Here is a 17079-nt window from a genome sequence, read left to right as displayed (position 1 = left end):
TAGAATCTTAAAGTAGTGATTCCCATTCAATCCACAGACAGTGTCTAAATCCCCGATAACATTTGTCAAAGGGAACTTTTCTTTTCTCACCTTTTAGAATCTTAAAGTAGTGATTCCCATTCAATCCACAGACAGTGTCTAAATCCCCGATAGAATGCCCAGCAAAAGACGTAGGAATGAGAACATGAGCATATTTTACTGTGCGTTTTTCAAAGACAACTGTCTTGTCAAAGTGTTACGTCTTTTCCTCTAACGCTACGCGCTGGCTGAATCAAAAGAAGGCCATGCTGCACTTGAAAAACCCTCTGTTTCACTTACAATAGTCAATTCCTCTAACGCTACGCGCTGGCTGAATCAAAAGAAGGCCATGCTGCACTTGAAAAACCCTCTGTTTCACTTACAATAGTCACTGGAAGACAGTATGATAGTTGCTGCGACGGTTACTATCGTGAGAATGACTCTCATAAGGACTACCACCTTGCAAATTGCATAAAAAGACTAGCTTTTGGAGGAAGGTTGGGAACTGCTGGTTCAAAGTGGTCTGATGTGATTTTCTAAGCATTCAATTTTCTTCGCTTCTCTCCTCAGATCTCGAACAAGGGGTACATAAATCATGATAGAAATGAGGAAGAATATGGTCCTGGAAAAGGTCATTTGCTATCTGGAGCTGCACTTTTAAGAAATTCCTAGATATGAGGAAGAATATGGTCCTGGAAAAGGTCATTTGCTATCTGGAGCTGCACTTTTAAGAAATTCCGACACATAGACGATATTACGTATATTATCAACAAAAAATACTTGGAGGAAGGTTGGGAACTGCTGGTTCAAAGTGGTCTGATGTGATTTTCTAAGCATTCAATTTGCTTCGCTTCTCTCCTCAGATCTCGGACAAGGGTGACATAAATCATGATAGATATGAGGAAGAATATGGTCCTGGAAAAGGTCATTTGCTATCTGGAGCTGCACTTTTAAGAAATTCTGACACATAGACGATATTATTATCAACAAAAAATACCTACGCCTACGTAACAAAGTCAATCTTCTCGTTATAGCAAAACATAGTGACGTAGGTACTTCTTTATCTTGGAAAATGTCAAGTGAAAGATTACGATTTATTTTTAATTAACGAAGAAAATTAAACATAGTGACGTAGGTACTTCTTTATCTTGGAAAATGTCAAGTGAAAGATTACGATTTATTTTTAATTAACGAAGAAAATTAATTTTTTCAATTAGTATTTTCCCCGACCACTTTTTCTTCTCTTTTTATTTTTCTTTTCCTGTTAATGGCAAGATAAAATATTGAGATGAATTATAAAGATAATGCTCGCTAAAAAGTCTAAGATTGAAAGAAATACGAAGATCTACATTTGCTGATACTGAATATTATTGTCAACTTATTTATATTGATGTTGTGATCCATGGATCTTATGTAGGTTAGTACGAGTAGGTAGGTGATTACCACATCCACATCAATAACATCTGGTTCTTTTATCATCTACTGCTTTTCCAAGCCAACTTTGGTGGGGAAAGAAAGTTTTTAACAAACTGGAGAAAGGGGGAGAAAGATTTTTCTTCTTGTCCTAGACTCACCCTATGCATACCCATGGGAGTTTTCTCTACATTAACAGGATAGTTACCAGTAGAGGTATCAGAAATGAGCGCTAAACATCACGGTAATGGTGAGGTATCTCTTAGTTATCTGATAAACTTTCCATCCCTTCTAACCAATATACTTTACCTTATACTCGCTCAGGATAAAATGTTGCTCTTACTTTACGCCATAATGGTTTGAAGAAAAACATGAGTTATGGTTTGAACTCTATCATGTCCTCCTCCCTCGCCTCTCTTTCATTTTCTTTCTTATCCTCTCCCTTACTTCCCAACTTCACATATCCCTCGGTCCTTACACCAATGTCTTTGGACTCATCTCATATTCATTCCCATGAGACTTTCCACCATTAATCCAAGATGGATGATTTTTTTTACTCATCCCTTCTCTCCACCTTATTCTCCCCATGCTTCTCTTTTTTTGGTTCTCATTTGTTTCATTTTCACTTCATCTCGTTGATGTGTTGTTTTTATGTCCTTGGTATGTGTCTCAAAAAAAAGCTTAACACAAAAAAAAAAAAAAAAAGCTTCTCACTTAAAGTTTAATCATCAACTAGACTTCCTAGACAGAAAAAAGTATATATATATTTTTTTTTTTTTTTTGCTCATGCTGCTGCTGTGCTGCTTGCTGCTGCTGCTGCTGCTGCTGCTGAAATATGTGATCAAGAATGACAGTGTCTTATCGGACGACTTATTGGTTGTGATTAATGATCTCTCTGATAACATGAGATAGAGAGTGTAGATATAAAACATGGAGAGTGTCAGGCTCTCTAGATTCGGGTCATAATAATGCTGTTTATACGTACATTTTTAAGAAAATAGGAAAACATCAGGAACACTCATAGTGATGCTCCTATTTACAATAAATACGAACATATTAATAATTTGTTGGAATATTTCATGATAATGTAATTTTTATTTCTTTCACACCAAGGTAGTGATGATATAAATTATTCACTGATAACAGTGATAACACAACTACATTGAAGTTTACTGTCGGGGGGAGCAGCCCCACCTCTCCCTTGTAAATAGCTGAAGTATTCCTTAGGTTGGCTCACAGCACATTGCTTAGAGGTGAATCAATTGAACCCGAAAAAAGAAGAATCCGCAAAGTCTTGGACCCAAAAGAATTCGTCGATGCCTAGTCACCCTAACTTTTTGACTTGGTAGAGCGGAGCGCTCCCCTGAATGATACCCTGTTATGTTACCTTTGATTTTCTTCTCATGTGAATTAAGATATCCCTACATAATAATTGTTTTCGTTGTCAAATTTACATAATAAATGTAGATAGGTTGATACGTTGATAGGTTAGGAATGTACCGAATTTCCAGTCATATTTTTCCTTTCCATATTTCGAGGAAGCAGCAAAAAAGAAAACTCATTTGGAAAAACGCCAGAAGAACTTTTTTAAAATGTCTTTAATCATTTTTAAAGTCATAAAGTATTAGCCGACCATTAAGAATTCAATTTTTTTTCTTCCCTTGCAGAAAGTACATTAAATTCTCATAAAAGCTGTTTCTACTTCGTATCCATGTTTCTTTTAATTGAGTTTATGTACAAGTCTCGTTATTTCTGTTATAATATTCTGAGAAATATAAAGTCATAAAGTATTAGCCGACCATTAAGAATTCAATTTTTTTTCTTCCCTTGCAGAAAGTACATTAAATTCTCATAAAAGCTGTTCCTACTTCGTATCCATGTTTCTTTTAATTGAGTTTATGTACAGGTCTCGTTACTTCTGTTATAATATTCTGAGAAATTCTATTATAGAAATCTGGTTGTGAAGCTACAAAAACTTGTCAACTTCAGACAAACCTAATTAATTTAATAAAGAGTACTTAATACCAGAGATGCTTCTCTTTTAAGGTCATTTACCTTCCGTTTGCATTGACTGCTGTCGGTCGGTGAAAATGCTATCCACAATATGTCTAATATTGATGTAGGAATTTCTACTCTACCTAATAAATGAACAACGAAGAAATTTTACTATCATTACCCTGTTACAGTCTCGTCTAGTCCAATGTTCTTCAGTTGTGTCAGTAGTATGTTATGGTCCACAGATTCATACGCCTTTTTAATATCCAAAAATGCTCCAATAATTTTTTTGTTGTTGTCAAGTCCTTTATGTAAGTAAGTCGTCAGTTGTAAAAGTGCATCCTCAGTCCCTATGTGAAGCTACAAAAACTTGTCAACTTCAGACAAACCTAATTAATTTAATAAAGAGTACTTAATACCAGAGATGCTTCTCTTTTAAGGCCATTTACCTTCCGTTTGCATTGACTGCTGTCGGTCGGTGAAAATGCTATCCACAATATGTCTAATATTGATGTAGGTATTTCTACTCTACCTAATAAATGAACAACGAAGAAATTTTACTCTTATCATTACCCTGTTTACGGAGTAGATACCTATAAAATTGCATCGCACATTTCAGGAAAAGTTACCCGATGGTCAAACAGGTATTCTGATAATATTGATTAAAAGTTATCTGTTGACGTAACAGGGGAAGGAGAGCAAGCTGATGGCGTAAATGCCTTTTCGAATATTTTCATTTTCAGGTTTACAGTTCAGTAAATTTAAGTAATAAATTGGCTATATTTTTCCCTCTCAATGGGATTTGTATATTTTTTGTTACTTAAAACTTTGAAAAAAAGAAGCTTTTTCACTTTTTATCTCTCGGGGTTTTGTTATGTCGTACCATTTTCTTGAGGAAAAAATAAAAGGGATTGCGAAATAAAAATTAATATTTTCTTTAAAGAAAAAAGCCCGAAAATTATGACGAACACTTGAACATGAGAATGGAAAAAAGTGTTTGCAGGCAACGCGAAAGTCGCCTTGTTACTGGAAGGAAAGCCTGTAAATTCAACAAATTAATTGAGGATTGGACCTCATTTCTCGTGTAGACGTAGCTTACTCATTTGGAGGTACACAGACTCTTTTGTTATCTTATAATGTATGTTTTGTTTTGGTTCCAGACTTGTCTATCATGACGTGGTCAGAGATTCTCGCTCTCATTTGGATTTACGTCTCAGTTGGTAAGTGAACACTTGTCTATCATGACGTGGTCAGAGATTCTCGCTCTCATTTGGATTTACGTCTCAGTTGGTAAGTGAACACTTCCTAGTGATCTTTACGGGGGTAAGAACAAAAGATTGGGTGATTTAGAAGATAATTGAAGAGGTGGATGAGTTTTAGTCCAAAAGAAGAAGAGTAAAAGGAAAAGCAATGCGCTTTTTGTCTATCATGACGTGGTCAGAGATTCTCGCTCTCATTTGGATTTACGTCTCAGTTGGTAAGTGAACACTTCCTAGTGATCTTTACGAGGGTAAGAACAAAAGAATGGGTGATTTAGAAGATAATTGAAGAGGTGGATGAGTTTTAGTCCAAAAGAAGAAGAGTAAAAGGAAAAGCAATTCGCTTGATTCCTTAATGTCTAGATCTCGAGCAGAGTTCTCTAATAACCTGATGATACCTATGCTATGTATATTGAAAGTTCTCCACGTTCTTTCTGCACGAATATTGTCTTCTTCAGTTTTATCTATCATCATCAGCATCGCAGTGTTGTCATCCTCATTCCGTCTGGCCCCCTTTTCTTCAGGGCCCTACTTATACTAGCCTTTCTTTTCTCCCTCTCCATTGCCATTTTCCACCTATTATTAAACTTCCTCCTCTTCCCCCCACGCTTGTCATGTCCTGGACAGAATGTCTTCATTCCTTCTCCAATTAAATAGAAAATCTTTCGAGTTTATTTCCTCTCAGCTCTCCCTATCTGTCCCCTTTATCTATCTTTTATTCTTATACCTCTCCTTCTCTATTCTGCATCGCTCAACTCCTCTCTTCCCATTCATACCTGATGATGGCTTTTAGTTAGTACCCCCTCTACTCTTCCTATCGCTCCTCTCTTTCCGCCTATCCCTGTCTTATCTGCCCGGTTTTCTATTATTTCTATATCATATTTTAATTTAAATGTTAATCCAGAACGAATTTCATTTACAAAAGGGTAGGGGAGGGATGGGCACAGTGACATATCTCAGGCTTAGAGGTATTATCATTAGTGCAGGTATTGTTCTCCTTCTTGTCTTCTTTTTTTTTCAACGCTTTTTTTCCAAGACCAAAGAGATACTCAGGAAACAATTTTATGTCTCGTTGAATCCACCTTGCAATTTCAATTACAAATTCTTTTCCCCGTCATCCAGGGTCTCCCGAAATGCAAATTCTCTATAGCTGAATGCTGATTGCAATGACTGACTCAAGAACTTCAATTCTTTGGTAAAGAGGAGAGCTTCAGAATTTGAATTCGCTGTCAAGTATAAGTTGTTGTAAGTGAGAGAGACAGTGAGAGTTTCAGGAAAGAGGTATGTATGTATTTACATCAGGAAGCCGCGACTCTATAGCTGAATGCTGATTGCAATGACTGACTCAAGCACTTCAATTCTTTGGTAAAGAGGAGAGCTTCAGAATTTGAATTCGCTGTCAAGTATAAGTTGTTGTAAGTGATAGAGACAGTGAAAGTTTCAGGAAAGAGGTATGTATTTACATCAGGAAGCCGTTTTCATGTGATCTCAAAAGCATTTCATAGAGAATACAAAAACCATGCAATCCAATCGCCCACACATTGCTTTTCATTGGGAATATTAGGTATATATGTTAATATGTATTAAAAGAACCACTCTCTAAACTCAAATTAAAAGACATTTGTGTAACGTTGCGTTGGAGGAACCAAAATAATAATTAAAATTAAGACTTTTAAGTCAGCAAGGAGAACGTACACACGTTTTAGAGAGGAGGCATTCTTAAAGCTGGCAAAGACTACATGGAGAAACATGGAGCACATTAGTGGAAGGAGTTGAATGACAGCTCGCATCAACAACTTTCTAAAACCCAAATTTCGTCTCGAATGCGTCCCAGTTTTTTACTTTCCTTATCCTATAGAAAGGAAAGTAATGTAATCGGGTCAAATTTTCGATGGTCAGTTTGTAGCGTGTCAAAACACGTTTTGAGGTCCCTAGAGCCTAAATCCAAAGTTTCAGCCATTGGTCCGTATGTGTGTCTGTCTGTCTGTAAACAAAATATCTCGAGAAGGTAAGAGCTAGAGACTTGAAATTTGGTATGATAAAATGTAATTAATTGATGAATTGGATAAACATTCCACATTCTACAAAAGCAAATAATATCTGATATAGTTAAAGACGACGCGACGCAACGTTGCGAAACCGAGTATTTATATTTACCACGTGCAATGCTTGAATCATTGAAGGTTTATGTCCGAATCATTGTAATGTACACAACACACACAGACACAATGGAAAACAACGGATACCTATGGGAATGATTAAATAGACTTGATAATGACATGAAAAAAAATGCTATGTACATCATAGCTTCATACATAGTTTCAATATAATAAAATGTATAATTATTTTAGTTATAACTAACACTGAAAAAAATAGAAAAATCAAAAAACAAGGTGGGTCGCTAACGACCCCGTGGGAATAAATGGGATAAGCTAGAGACTTGAAATTTGGTATGTAGTTCACAAATGTGACAAGGATGCAACAAAACGGTTAGAGATATTGTAAACAAGGATGCGACAAAACGGATAAGCTAGAGACTTGAAATTTGGTATGTAGTTCACAAATGTGACAAGGATGCAACAAAACGGTTAGAGATATTGTAAAAGTTAGGGTAAAAGAACACTCAAATGGCAATTAATCTGGTTCCTTATGATTATTATGGTTGCTGTAAATTTCTAAAATTATGTCTTTGAGTTTGAACCCTATTGAGGTGTTACAGTTTGGATTTATAGCTTGATTTGAAAAGGGATTTGCAATTTTGCTAAAATATCTTAATAACTTAATATTTAAATAATTTCATTATCATCCAAAAGATTTAAGTTCCAGATTTCCACTCGAGAACAGACAATGTGCAGAGAAACAAGAAACAACTAAACTTACTTCTTTCGCGGAAAACAAAAACTCACGAAATATTTCCAGTAAAAGTTTGAGCTTTTTAATGAACGTAAAATGTTTCACATGGCAAAAGTTACCGGCATTTTTCTCCTCTGTACGAGAAAAGCTTGTTCACATGCGTAGATATACGCTAGAGACTTGAAATTTGGTATGTAGTTCACAAATGTGACAAGGATGCAATAAAACGGTTAGAGATATTGTAAACAAGGATGCGACAAAACGGTTAGAGATATTGTAAAAGATAGGGTAAAAGAACACTCAAATGGCAATTCATCTGGTTCCTTATGATTATTATGGTTGCTGTAAATTTCTAAAATTATGTCTTTGAGTTTGAACCCTATTGAGGTGTTAAAGTTTGGATTTATAGCTTGATTCGAAAAGAGATTTGCAATTTTGCTAAAATATCTTAATAAGTAATAACTTAATATTTAAATAATTTCATTATCATCAAAAAGATTTAAGTTCCAGATTTCCACTCAAGAACAGACAATGTGCAGAGAAACAAGAAACAACTAAACTTACTTCTTTCGCGGAAAACAAAAACTCACGAAATATTTCCAGTTAAAGTTTGAGCTTTTTAATGAACGTAAAATGTTTCACATGGCAAAAGTTACCGGCATTTTTCTCCTCTGTACGGGGAAAGCTTGTTTGATGTATGTATTGTGTATTGTTTTGAAATATGGAATGCTCTAAAGTCTAATGAGATAATCATACGTAATCAGAATGTTCGTTCCATAACATTTCTATTATTAAACATGTTGCAAGGGCTTTCAGAAATTTTACATCCAGTTTCTCATACAATTTGGCCTCCTAGGTTAGACTAAACTTTAAAGCGGAGGATTCCTTGGAAACGAGACCAGGGAAGCTCTGCAAACAATACCTACCCTTGCCCAACTTGTTTTCCTTGCATAATATTTTGGACGCCTTTTATGGATCCCCGCCTGAATACCTATCACTCATCATCCGAGATTCACACAAACAGATATATACATATAGATTCTGAACAATTTACAGACATGTGCCGTCCGCGAAGTGCTCTACTTTGGACAGCTCTAAGTCCATTTGACATGTTGTGCTGTGGATACATAATGCCGATGTCACACAATGAAACTTTCTGTCGCCTAAAACAACTCCCATTGAACAGAACCTACCTTTAACGACAGAAATAATAAATTATATGAAAAAGTTGAAAATAAATGTAAAATCATTAGTGCCAGCTTTAACTTTCTGGAGGTTGTTTCCGAATCATTTGAACAGGAAGGAAACGTTGAATCAACAATATTCAGGCAAATAAATACCTTCGCACGGTTAAACAATGGAAGAAAAACTTTTATTATGGGCACTTGAAACATTGTGAGTGGATCAGTTTCCAGTTCGGGACCTCTATGTTTTATTTATTCTAATATAGTGGTGCAACTGTTGTGATAAAAGGACTACATGTCCTTCGACGGTCTAAGCAAACCAGCATTTACCATTCAAGAAATCTATCCTTGTGAAAACAAGTTGTACCTTATTTTTGTGGGCACCTAATAGGACCTAATATAATCGTTTTGGTAAAATCCTTCTTGGAAACATCTCGGTATTCTGTATTCTTTAGAAAATACATAAGCAAAGATTCCAGAATTCATGACGATGGGCAATGAGAAATAGCTTTTCCAGAGTTTCCAGCTCGGGACCTCTATGTTTTATTTATTCTAATATAGTGGTGCAACTGTTGTGATAAAAGGACTACATGTCCTTCGACGGTTTAAGCAAATCAGCATTTACCATTCAAGAAATCTATCCTTGTGAAGAAACAGAAAGAAATCCAAAGCAAAATGAACCAGGAGATTCTAGAGAACAGAATGATATGTGAAAATATAAACGAAGAAACGGTGCTGAGGCATTACAGCAAACGCAAAACACGGAAGATAACGCGGGGGAGGAAAATAAAAATGAAAGGAAAATGATTGTTTCAAAGAAAAGAAATGACATAAACAGATTAGGAGTGATTTCCATGTAAAGATACTCTTGCAGAATCTACATCTACTTTCTCGTAGTTCGTTCTATCTGCTCACAAGAAGTAATCCCAAGTATTTTTCCCTCTTGTCTAGGAGGTGTTTGGCAGTGACGTGGCGTGAGATTTTCAGAAGGGGAAGCTGTAACCCATATCCTTTAAAACTCCAAAGGCCCAAGGACTTTTTGGGTATTGTAGACTTATAGGTCCAATGTCCAACATTTTGGGCAATATTGGGTCTTTGATTCTACATACAAGGTTCACATTTACAAATGGGCTTTTAAGATTACAAAAATAATGTCCAAAATTTTGGATTCTGGGCTTTTAGAAACCAGAGTATAGGTAATCCTATTTATTAGTAGACAATGTCCAACATTTTGGGCAATATTGGGTCTTTGATTCTACATACAAGGTTCACATTTACAAATGGGCTTTTAAGATTACAAAAATAGTGTCCAAAATTTTGGATTCTGGGCTTTTAGAAACCAGAGTATAGGTAATCCTATTTATTAGTAAGTATAAGAACAGGGTTTAAGGGGAAAACCCCTTTTGAGAGGAAAGGTTTGGGTGCTTCCCTAGGTTTCATGGAGCACACTCCACTGGTGTATGGAGATGGAGGGGTTTGATCTCTTTATATCTTTCATTTGCCTCTCACTCCTTCTATTTCTCACTCCCATTTCTTTTTTTTTTTCTTCTTCTATTCCTTTTACATTGCTCTCCTTTAACCTTTAGGGATAAGGTTTACTGAAAGAAGGTCCTTTAAGAAGGTATACCAGTAGCTCTTTAGAACTCTGAAAAAAAAGGGCTCACTCTCACACTTTGTGGATACTTTTTATAAACACTATATGTAGCTTCCCTAGGTTTCATGGAGCACACTCCACTGGTGTATGGAGATGGAGGGGTTTGATCTCTTTATATCTTTCATTTGCCTCTCACTCTTTCTATTTCTCACTCCCATTTCTTTTTTTCTTCTTCTTCTTCTTCTTCTTCTTCTTCTTCTTCTTCTTCTTCTTCTTCTTCTTCTTCTTCTTCTATTCCTTTTACATTGCTCTCCTTTAACCTTTAGGGATAAGGTTTACTGAAAGAAAGTCCTTTAAGGAGGTATACCAGTAGCTCTTTAGAACTCTGAAAAAAAGTAAAAAGGGCTCACTCTCACACTTTGTGGATACTTTTTATAAACACTATATGCATATTATTATTGGTACGTAGGGGTAGGAGCCTACACCTCCAAGTTACGTAGCTCGGTCCCTTATTCAATTATTCCGATGGCAAACATAAGAGCTCATTAAAGTTTTTCATAAAATTTCAACGGAGAAATAAAAAGTAATTATTATTGTTCGCCCTTAATTATTAATTAAATCTGAATCTTATTTGAAAATTCTGGCCACGTAGTTTCCACTCAGCTGGAAACCAATAGGTAAGACCAGTCAGGCCCGGTATTACTAGTGACAACAAATGACGTCTGGATCCTGTATACTAATAGGTTTTCTCCTATGCAACGCAAAGGCAGATACCTAATTTTGCAAGTTACAATTACAAATTGCAAAGTTAATTTTACAAAGTGCACAGCACAAGTTGTCAAGTGTACGTATATGTAGAGGACTAATAGAATTCCATACAAGCGGACCTGAATTTACATGAGGACTTGGGGAAGGATGTAATTTTTTCCCCCAAATAATATTTGCAACTCGGTCGGTTTTTTTATTGGCTGGGAAATAGGTGAATAAACAATATTATGAAAGTTTTAATTATTATTATTTCTAAATTTTATTTTCAGGATCTGATAGTTACCTATACACATACCTATTTATCTGATTGCCTTTCTCCTACATGTGCCTACTTGCCTAGGTATGATTTGCTCTTTTGTTAGAGAGGGAGAAAGATTTTTTACTGCGGAACTTTGGAAATTTTGGCTACCTACCTAGTCTCTCTAAAGAAGATATTTGAGAGAAAAAAAGGTGGACCAGGCCCACTTGGCTATTTTCACTCCTGCTCTTTTCATTACAACAGTTAAGAGGATATGTATATTAGCAGACCATCAACAGTAAAGAGGATTTTAACAGACCAAACAAAACCTCTCGGTATATCCCAGAATAGAAGGCCTCGGTGCTTGTGCTTATTGTTCTTGTTTTTATATCAACGGAACCTTTTTTTTTCTCTCCATCTCTTCTGTTGTATTTTATTATTAATTGCATTTATAACTTGTTCTTCTTGAAAAACATCTGTTACTCACTGTGTTTCCAACAGGGTATATTGTATGGCATACGAGAGTTTTCCTCCTAGCAAATGCAGAGAGCTTGGAACAGAATAAAATTTCTTTAATCTTTTATTCATAGAGGTAATTTTATTAATGGCTTATAATAGTTGCATAGCCCTCCTCTTGGTGGGGGGTTAGAATTTTTATTAACACAAATTGGGTGAGGTAATTCGTAGTAAACTATCATGCTTCAAAAGGTGGGTATTTAACCTTCTCATTGCATAATTCACCTCTGCCAGTATTTGGAATCCTAGTCTGACGAAGTAAACTTTTGAGTGAAAGTTTCCTGTCGAATCCTGTAGGCACCTCTCTTGTTTCTAACTTTAACTTCTGGCTTGTCTTATGTCTCCCCCAACTCCTAGTTCATCCCAATCTTTTGTCTCTTCTAATGTGCTTCCCCTTTTTCGAGTCATCAATTTTATCTTTCTCACTAAACCTGTAGGAATCTAACGACAACTCTTTTCTTTACTTTTGAGAAATGGTGTCACAATTTTGCTTTCTTACTTCAGTACCATAGGACTTTTCATCTATCTTCTCTCCATTCACTTTCTCCAGAACCTTTGCCACCACTTCATTCGGATTAATCACCGTAGTCGGAATATTGGTAATTTCAAGCATGTTTCTGTTGAACAGTTGCGCATTTTCATTCAGTCCAATTTCAAGCGCCTTGCACTTGGAATACACGTGAAATCAACTTTGAACTTTTTCTGGGATTTATTTTCCAGAAATCAGGACATTAGGTATGTTCACAGAATGGTTTGAATACACGTGAAATCAACTTTGAACTTTTTCTGGGATTTATTTTCCAGAAATCAGGACATTAGGTATGTTCACAGAATGGTTTTCATCATTAGTTGGTAAATAGTAACACAACTATTGCGTCTATGTTCCTCATGTTTGATAAAATTACATTAACACCTCCTTTTGACATTGAAAAGTTTACTTTGTCAGCTCCGGAACCAACATTTAATTTTGTGTTGAACGGTACTCAATTCTCAACATTAGGAATTCTATTTATGTATGAGTACTAAACGTTGTTTTCGCATTTTTGTATTGAGCTAATGATTAAATTAAATAAAAAATAGAATAAAACCATGTAAAAAGTTTCAGCCGGTATGGCTTAAGGAGCGAGATGCAGTAATGAGAGAGGTGGCTGGAGGTTCATTAAAACATTTTTGAGTTTTAATTTTCTTAATTTAATGTTTGAAAGAGCACAATTTTGATATTTAATCCCAAAGTTCGATATCACAAAGTTTTAATTGATTTTGTGCAAGTTTCATGGTGAGGACGTTTCGTCTTTATTGCAAAGGAGAAAGTAAAATACAAGGCACAGTATGAAGGAGTGCTACACTTGTGGTAGCGTTGCGCCTTTCAAAAATCTGGTTTAAAGCTTCGAGATTGTACCACTTTACCAGATTGGGCAGTCCGCATTGTAGGAAATTCATGGTTATTTGAAGTAGCGATGGGTTTCAATTTCGATAATAAGTTCTTGATTCACAGGAGCTTTCGGTCCAAGTCGCTCAAACTTTGCATAAACTATTTTTAGGAGATACATTTTTGAAAATAAATTATGAGGACAAAATCCAAAGTCATCAATAATATTTTGGCATGAAACAAGAGGAACAATCATCATCATAATCACCACCACCTATTTTCCAATACTGAAATAGGAAATACGCATTAATGCCCCGAATCAATTCGGTGCGGTGTATAAAATTACAATTTCAGTAAAACAACACCAAAATACAGCTGCAAGGTATTTTCCAAAGGGGATTATATTATCCCTGTTTGCTTTGGATACTTTCTTTTATTTTCCATCAAGAATTTTATTTATATTTATTTTTTATCATTTTTTTTTTTTTGAAATACTCAAAAGAATCTGTTTTGCTTGCAGCTAAGTTATTTTCAATATGTATGTAGATTATTTGTCGATGTTTTAATTTATATAAATGACATCGGTGGAGATATTATTTAGAATATTTCATCAATGCTATTGAAAATTATCATTTGAAATCCGTGGGTTTCCAGTTTCCAGGTTTAGAGGGCATGCTCTCTAAAATGAATGTAATTGAGGACACTAGACTTCCAGGAAGATTTATTAAATCCGTGGGTTTCCAGTTTCCAGGTTTAGAGGGCATGCTCTCTAAAATGAATGTAATTGAGGACACTAGACTTCCAGGAAGATTTAAATACCCATATCAAAGTTTTTCACAATTGCGAAGGTTGCTAAGAAAGCGACTTAGAGATTAGCAAATTAATTTCATCTCTGCTAACAAACTGAAAGAAAACTTTCCAGTGGGCAAAAAAATAATAGAATGCTTTGTGAAAGTTTTGTTCTGGATAATATGCTAGATAAGGCATTCTGATATAACGTACTGGAATAGGTATGAATAGTAGAGGTATTATATTTAATGTAAATATAAGTTATTATAAGTTACCTACCTAATTATAAAGCAAGGGCGCTCAACCCTATGCCCGCGAAGGATTTTTGAGTGGCCCGCGAAGGATTTTTGAGAGAAACAGGAAAACCTGGCATTGAGAAATACAAATTACAGATCGAAAGCCTATTAAAGAAAATATTCAAAATCCCTGTTCCATCAATGAATCCCAAATGTTAATTTATCCAGTATTAATTCAACAAGAATTAGTAGAAATTCAGGACCATTCTGTTTTGAAGCATATGTTTGAAGAATCCACTACATCAGAGCTAAACACGGAATGAATCGTCAAAATTAGGAAAAAAGTTCCAAAAGACCGATTAGTAGAAATTCAGAACCATTCTGTTTTGAAGCATATGTTTGAAGAATCCACTACATCAGAGCTAAACACGGAATCAATCGTCAAAGTTTGGAAAAAAGTTCCAAAAGACCAATTTCCCGTGTTACCTTGCTCAACAAATTCTTTCAAGATTTGGGTCTACTTATGTGTGTGGAAAAACTCTTTTCGACACTAACTTTTGTTACTACTTATGTGTGTGAAAAACACTCTTCCAATCACATCAGGGACGTAGTTTTATTGGCAACCACCGAACTACATCCAAACATCTCTTCCAATCACATCAGGGACGTAGTTTTATTGGCAACCACCGAACTACATCCAAACATAGAAAGATTGGTACAAGATTATACCAATTTCCCGTGTTATGTGACCTTGCTCAACAAATTCTTTCAAGATTTGGGTCTACTTATGTGTGTGAAAAACACTCTTCCAATCACTTCAGGGACGTAGTTTTATTGGCAACCACCGAACTACATCCAACCAAACATAGAAAGATTGGTACAAGATTATGTGTGTTTAATTAAATGGGTTTAATTCTGATTAAATGTTTTTAAATTTGGGTTTTCTGTTAAAAGTCCTAACTTCAAATAAATAAATACACTTGTTTGAAACAAGTGTTTTTATTTGAAGTTAGGACTTTTAACAGAAAACCTTGTTTCATACTAATATTATTGTTATGAGTATTATTGTTAAGAGCTTTGTACAAGCAACCACACAGTCAAACGTATCATGTGGCCCGCGGCCTGATCTGGTATCCAAAATTTGGCCCGCCTTCAAAAAAGGTTGAGCGCCCTTGTTATAAAGTCATACTCATATAACAGTATGTAGAACACCCGCATAATTTACATTATTGTAAAGGATGACATAAAGCAGTAAACTAGAATACATACTTATGATGCAATGGCGAATGCTTGACTTTTGTGTGTATTTGTTCCAACTTCGGCTAACTTTTCCATACCGGTATTATATTTAATGTAAATATAGGTATATGTAAGTTACCTACCTAATTATAAAGTCATACTCATATAACATATAACAGTATGTAGAACACCCGCATAATTTACATTATTGTAAAGGATCACATAAAGCAGTAAACTAGAATACATAGGTACTTATGATGCAATGGCGAATGCTTGGCTTTTGTGTGTATTTGTTCCAACTTCGGCTAACTTTTCCATATATTCCGGTATTTTAAAATGCACAAAGCTATCTAATTCAGGCTAGGTATGATACACATTACCTATAAGTATTTTAGAATGGTATTTAGTTATTTACATATACAATCCTTGTTTTTTGTAATTCTTTATGTACCTGCAATTATTATAATCAGCATGGTACTTTTCCATACCTATATTCCGGTATTTTAAAATGCACAAAGCTATCTAATTCAGGCTAGGTATGATACACATTACCTATAAGTATTTTAGAATGGTATTTAGTTATTTACATATACAATCCTTGTTTTTTGTAATTATTTATGTACCTGCAATTATTATAATCAGCATGGTACCTATACTATCGATCGTTGCACCACCAACTTCTTCCTTTGCAAAGGACGGGTATCCCGCTCATACTAAATAAATATTGATACAAAGTGCACCGAAAGCTTTTAACTTACTTTTTGCATAATTATTTATTTTTCAGCTCAAGAGCAGCACCATTCTCATCTTGATTATATTTCTCGATTTCTTCACAGTCTCTCCTTCTCCAGTTTCCACTTTGCGCAAGCATGTTTGTAACTTTCTCTATCTTCTATGTTACTTGAGACATGCATTAGAAATATTAAAAAATTTAATTAAAATTATTATTCTTCTTGTAAAGTACGAGTAAACACAGTATGATTATTATTAGGTACCCACTATTCTTATCTAAATAAATATTGATACAAAGTGCACCGAAAGCTTTTAACTTACTTTTTGCATAATTATTTATTTTTCAGCTCAAGAGCAGCACCATTCCCATCTTGATTATATTTCTCGATTTCTTCACAGTCTCTCCTTCTCCAGTTTCCACTTTGCGCAAGCATGTTTGTAACTTTCTCTATCTTCTATGTTACTTGAGACATGCATTAGAAATATTAAAAAATTTAATTAAAATTATTATTCTTCTTGTAAAGTACGAGTAAACACAGTATGATTATTATTAGGTACCCACTATTCTTATCTAATTTACATAACGAGTGGGTTTCCACGTCCTTTTTACGGGAAGTATGGAAGGGGTTTGGTTGGTCGCTAATTTAGGTACCGTGCCAATTTTATCGATCGATTAATCGCTGTGCACCTCACCTCATTCGTTAGGTACGTACTACGTTGTATTTGTATACCTATACATTAGAGATTCTTATCTAATTTACATAACGAGTGGGTTTCCACGTCCTTTTTACGGGAAGTATGGAAGGGGTTTGGTTGGTCGCTAATTTAGGTAAGTACCTACCGTGCCAATTTTATCGATCGATTAATCGCTGTGCA

The 17079-nt window shown here is 35.2% G+C and overlaps 1 protein-coding gene across 1 annotated transcript in view; it reads left to right on the top strand.

Annotated features, from left to right (window-relative positions):
- Positions 1 to 17079, top strand: part of LOC103523959 — a 125079-nt gene that overhangs the window by 25749 nt on the left and 82251 nt on the right. The window contains exon 5 of the mRNA XM_026833181.1: positions 4587 to 4646. Within this exon, the coding sequence (XP_026688982.1) occupies positions 4587 to 4646 (60 nt within the window). The remainder of the gene's footprint in view (positions 1 to 4586; positions 4647 to 17079) is intronic.

Source organism: Diaphorina citri, unplaced genomic scaffold (genome assembly GCF_000475195.1).
Source record: "Diaphorina citri unplaced genomic scaffold, Diaci psyllid genome assembly version 1.1 scaffold86, whole genome shotgun sequence".
NCBI classification, from domain to species: domain Eukaryota; kingdom Metazoa; phylum Arthropoda; class Insecta; order Hemiptera; family Psyllidae; genus Diaphorina; species Diaphorina citri.
Note: the sequence above shows the minus strand (reverse complement) of the source record. Positions and strands in the feature narration are given on the sequence as shown.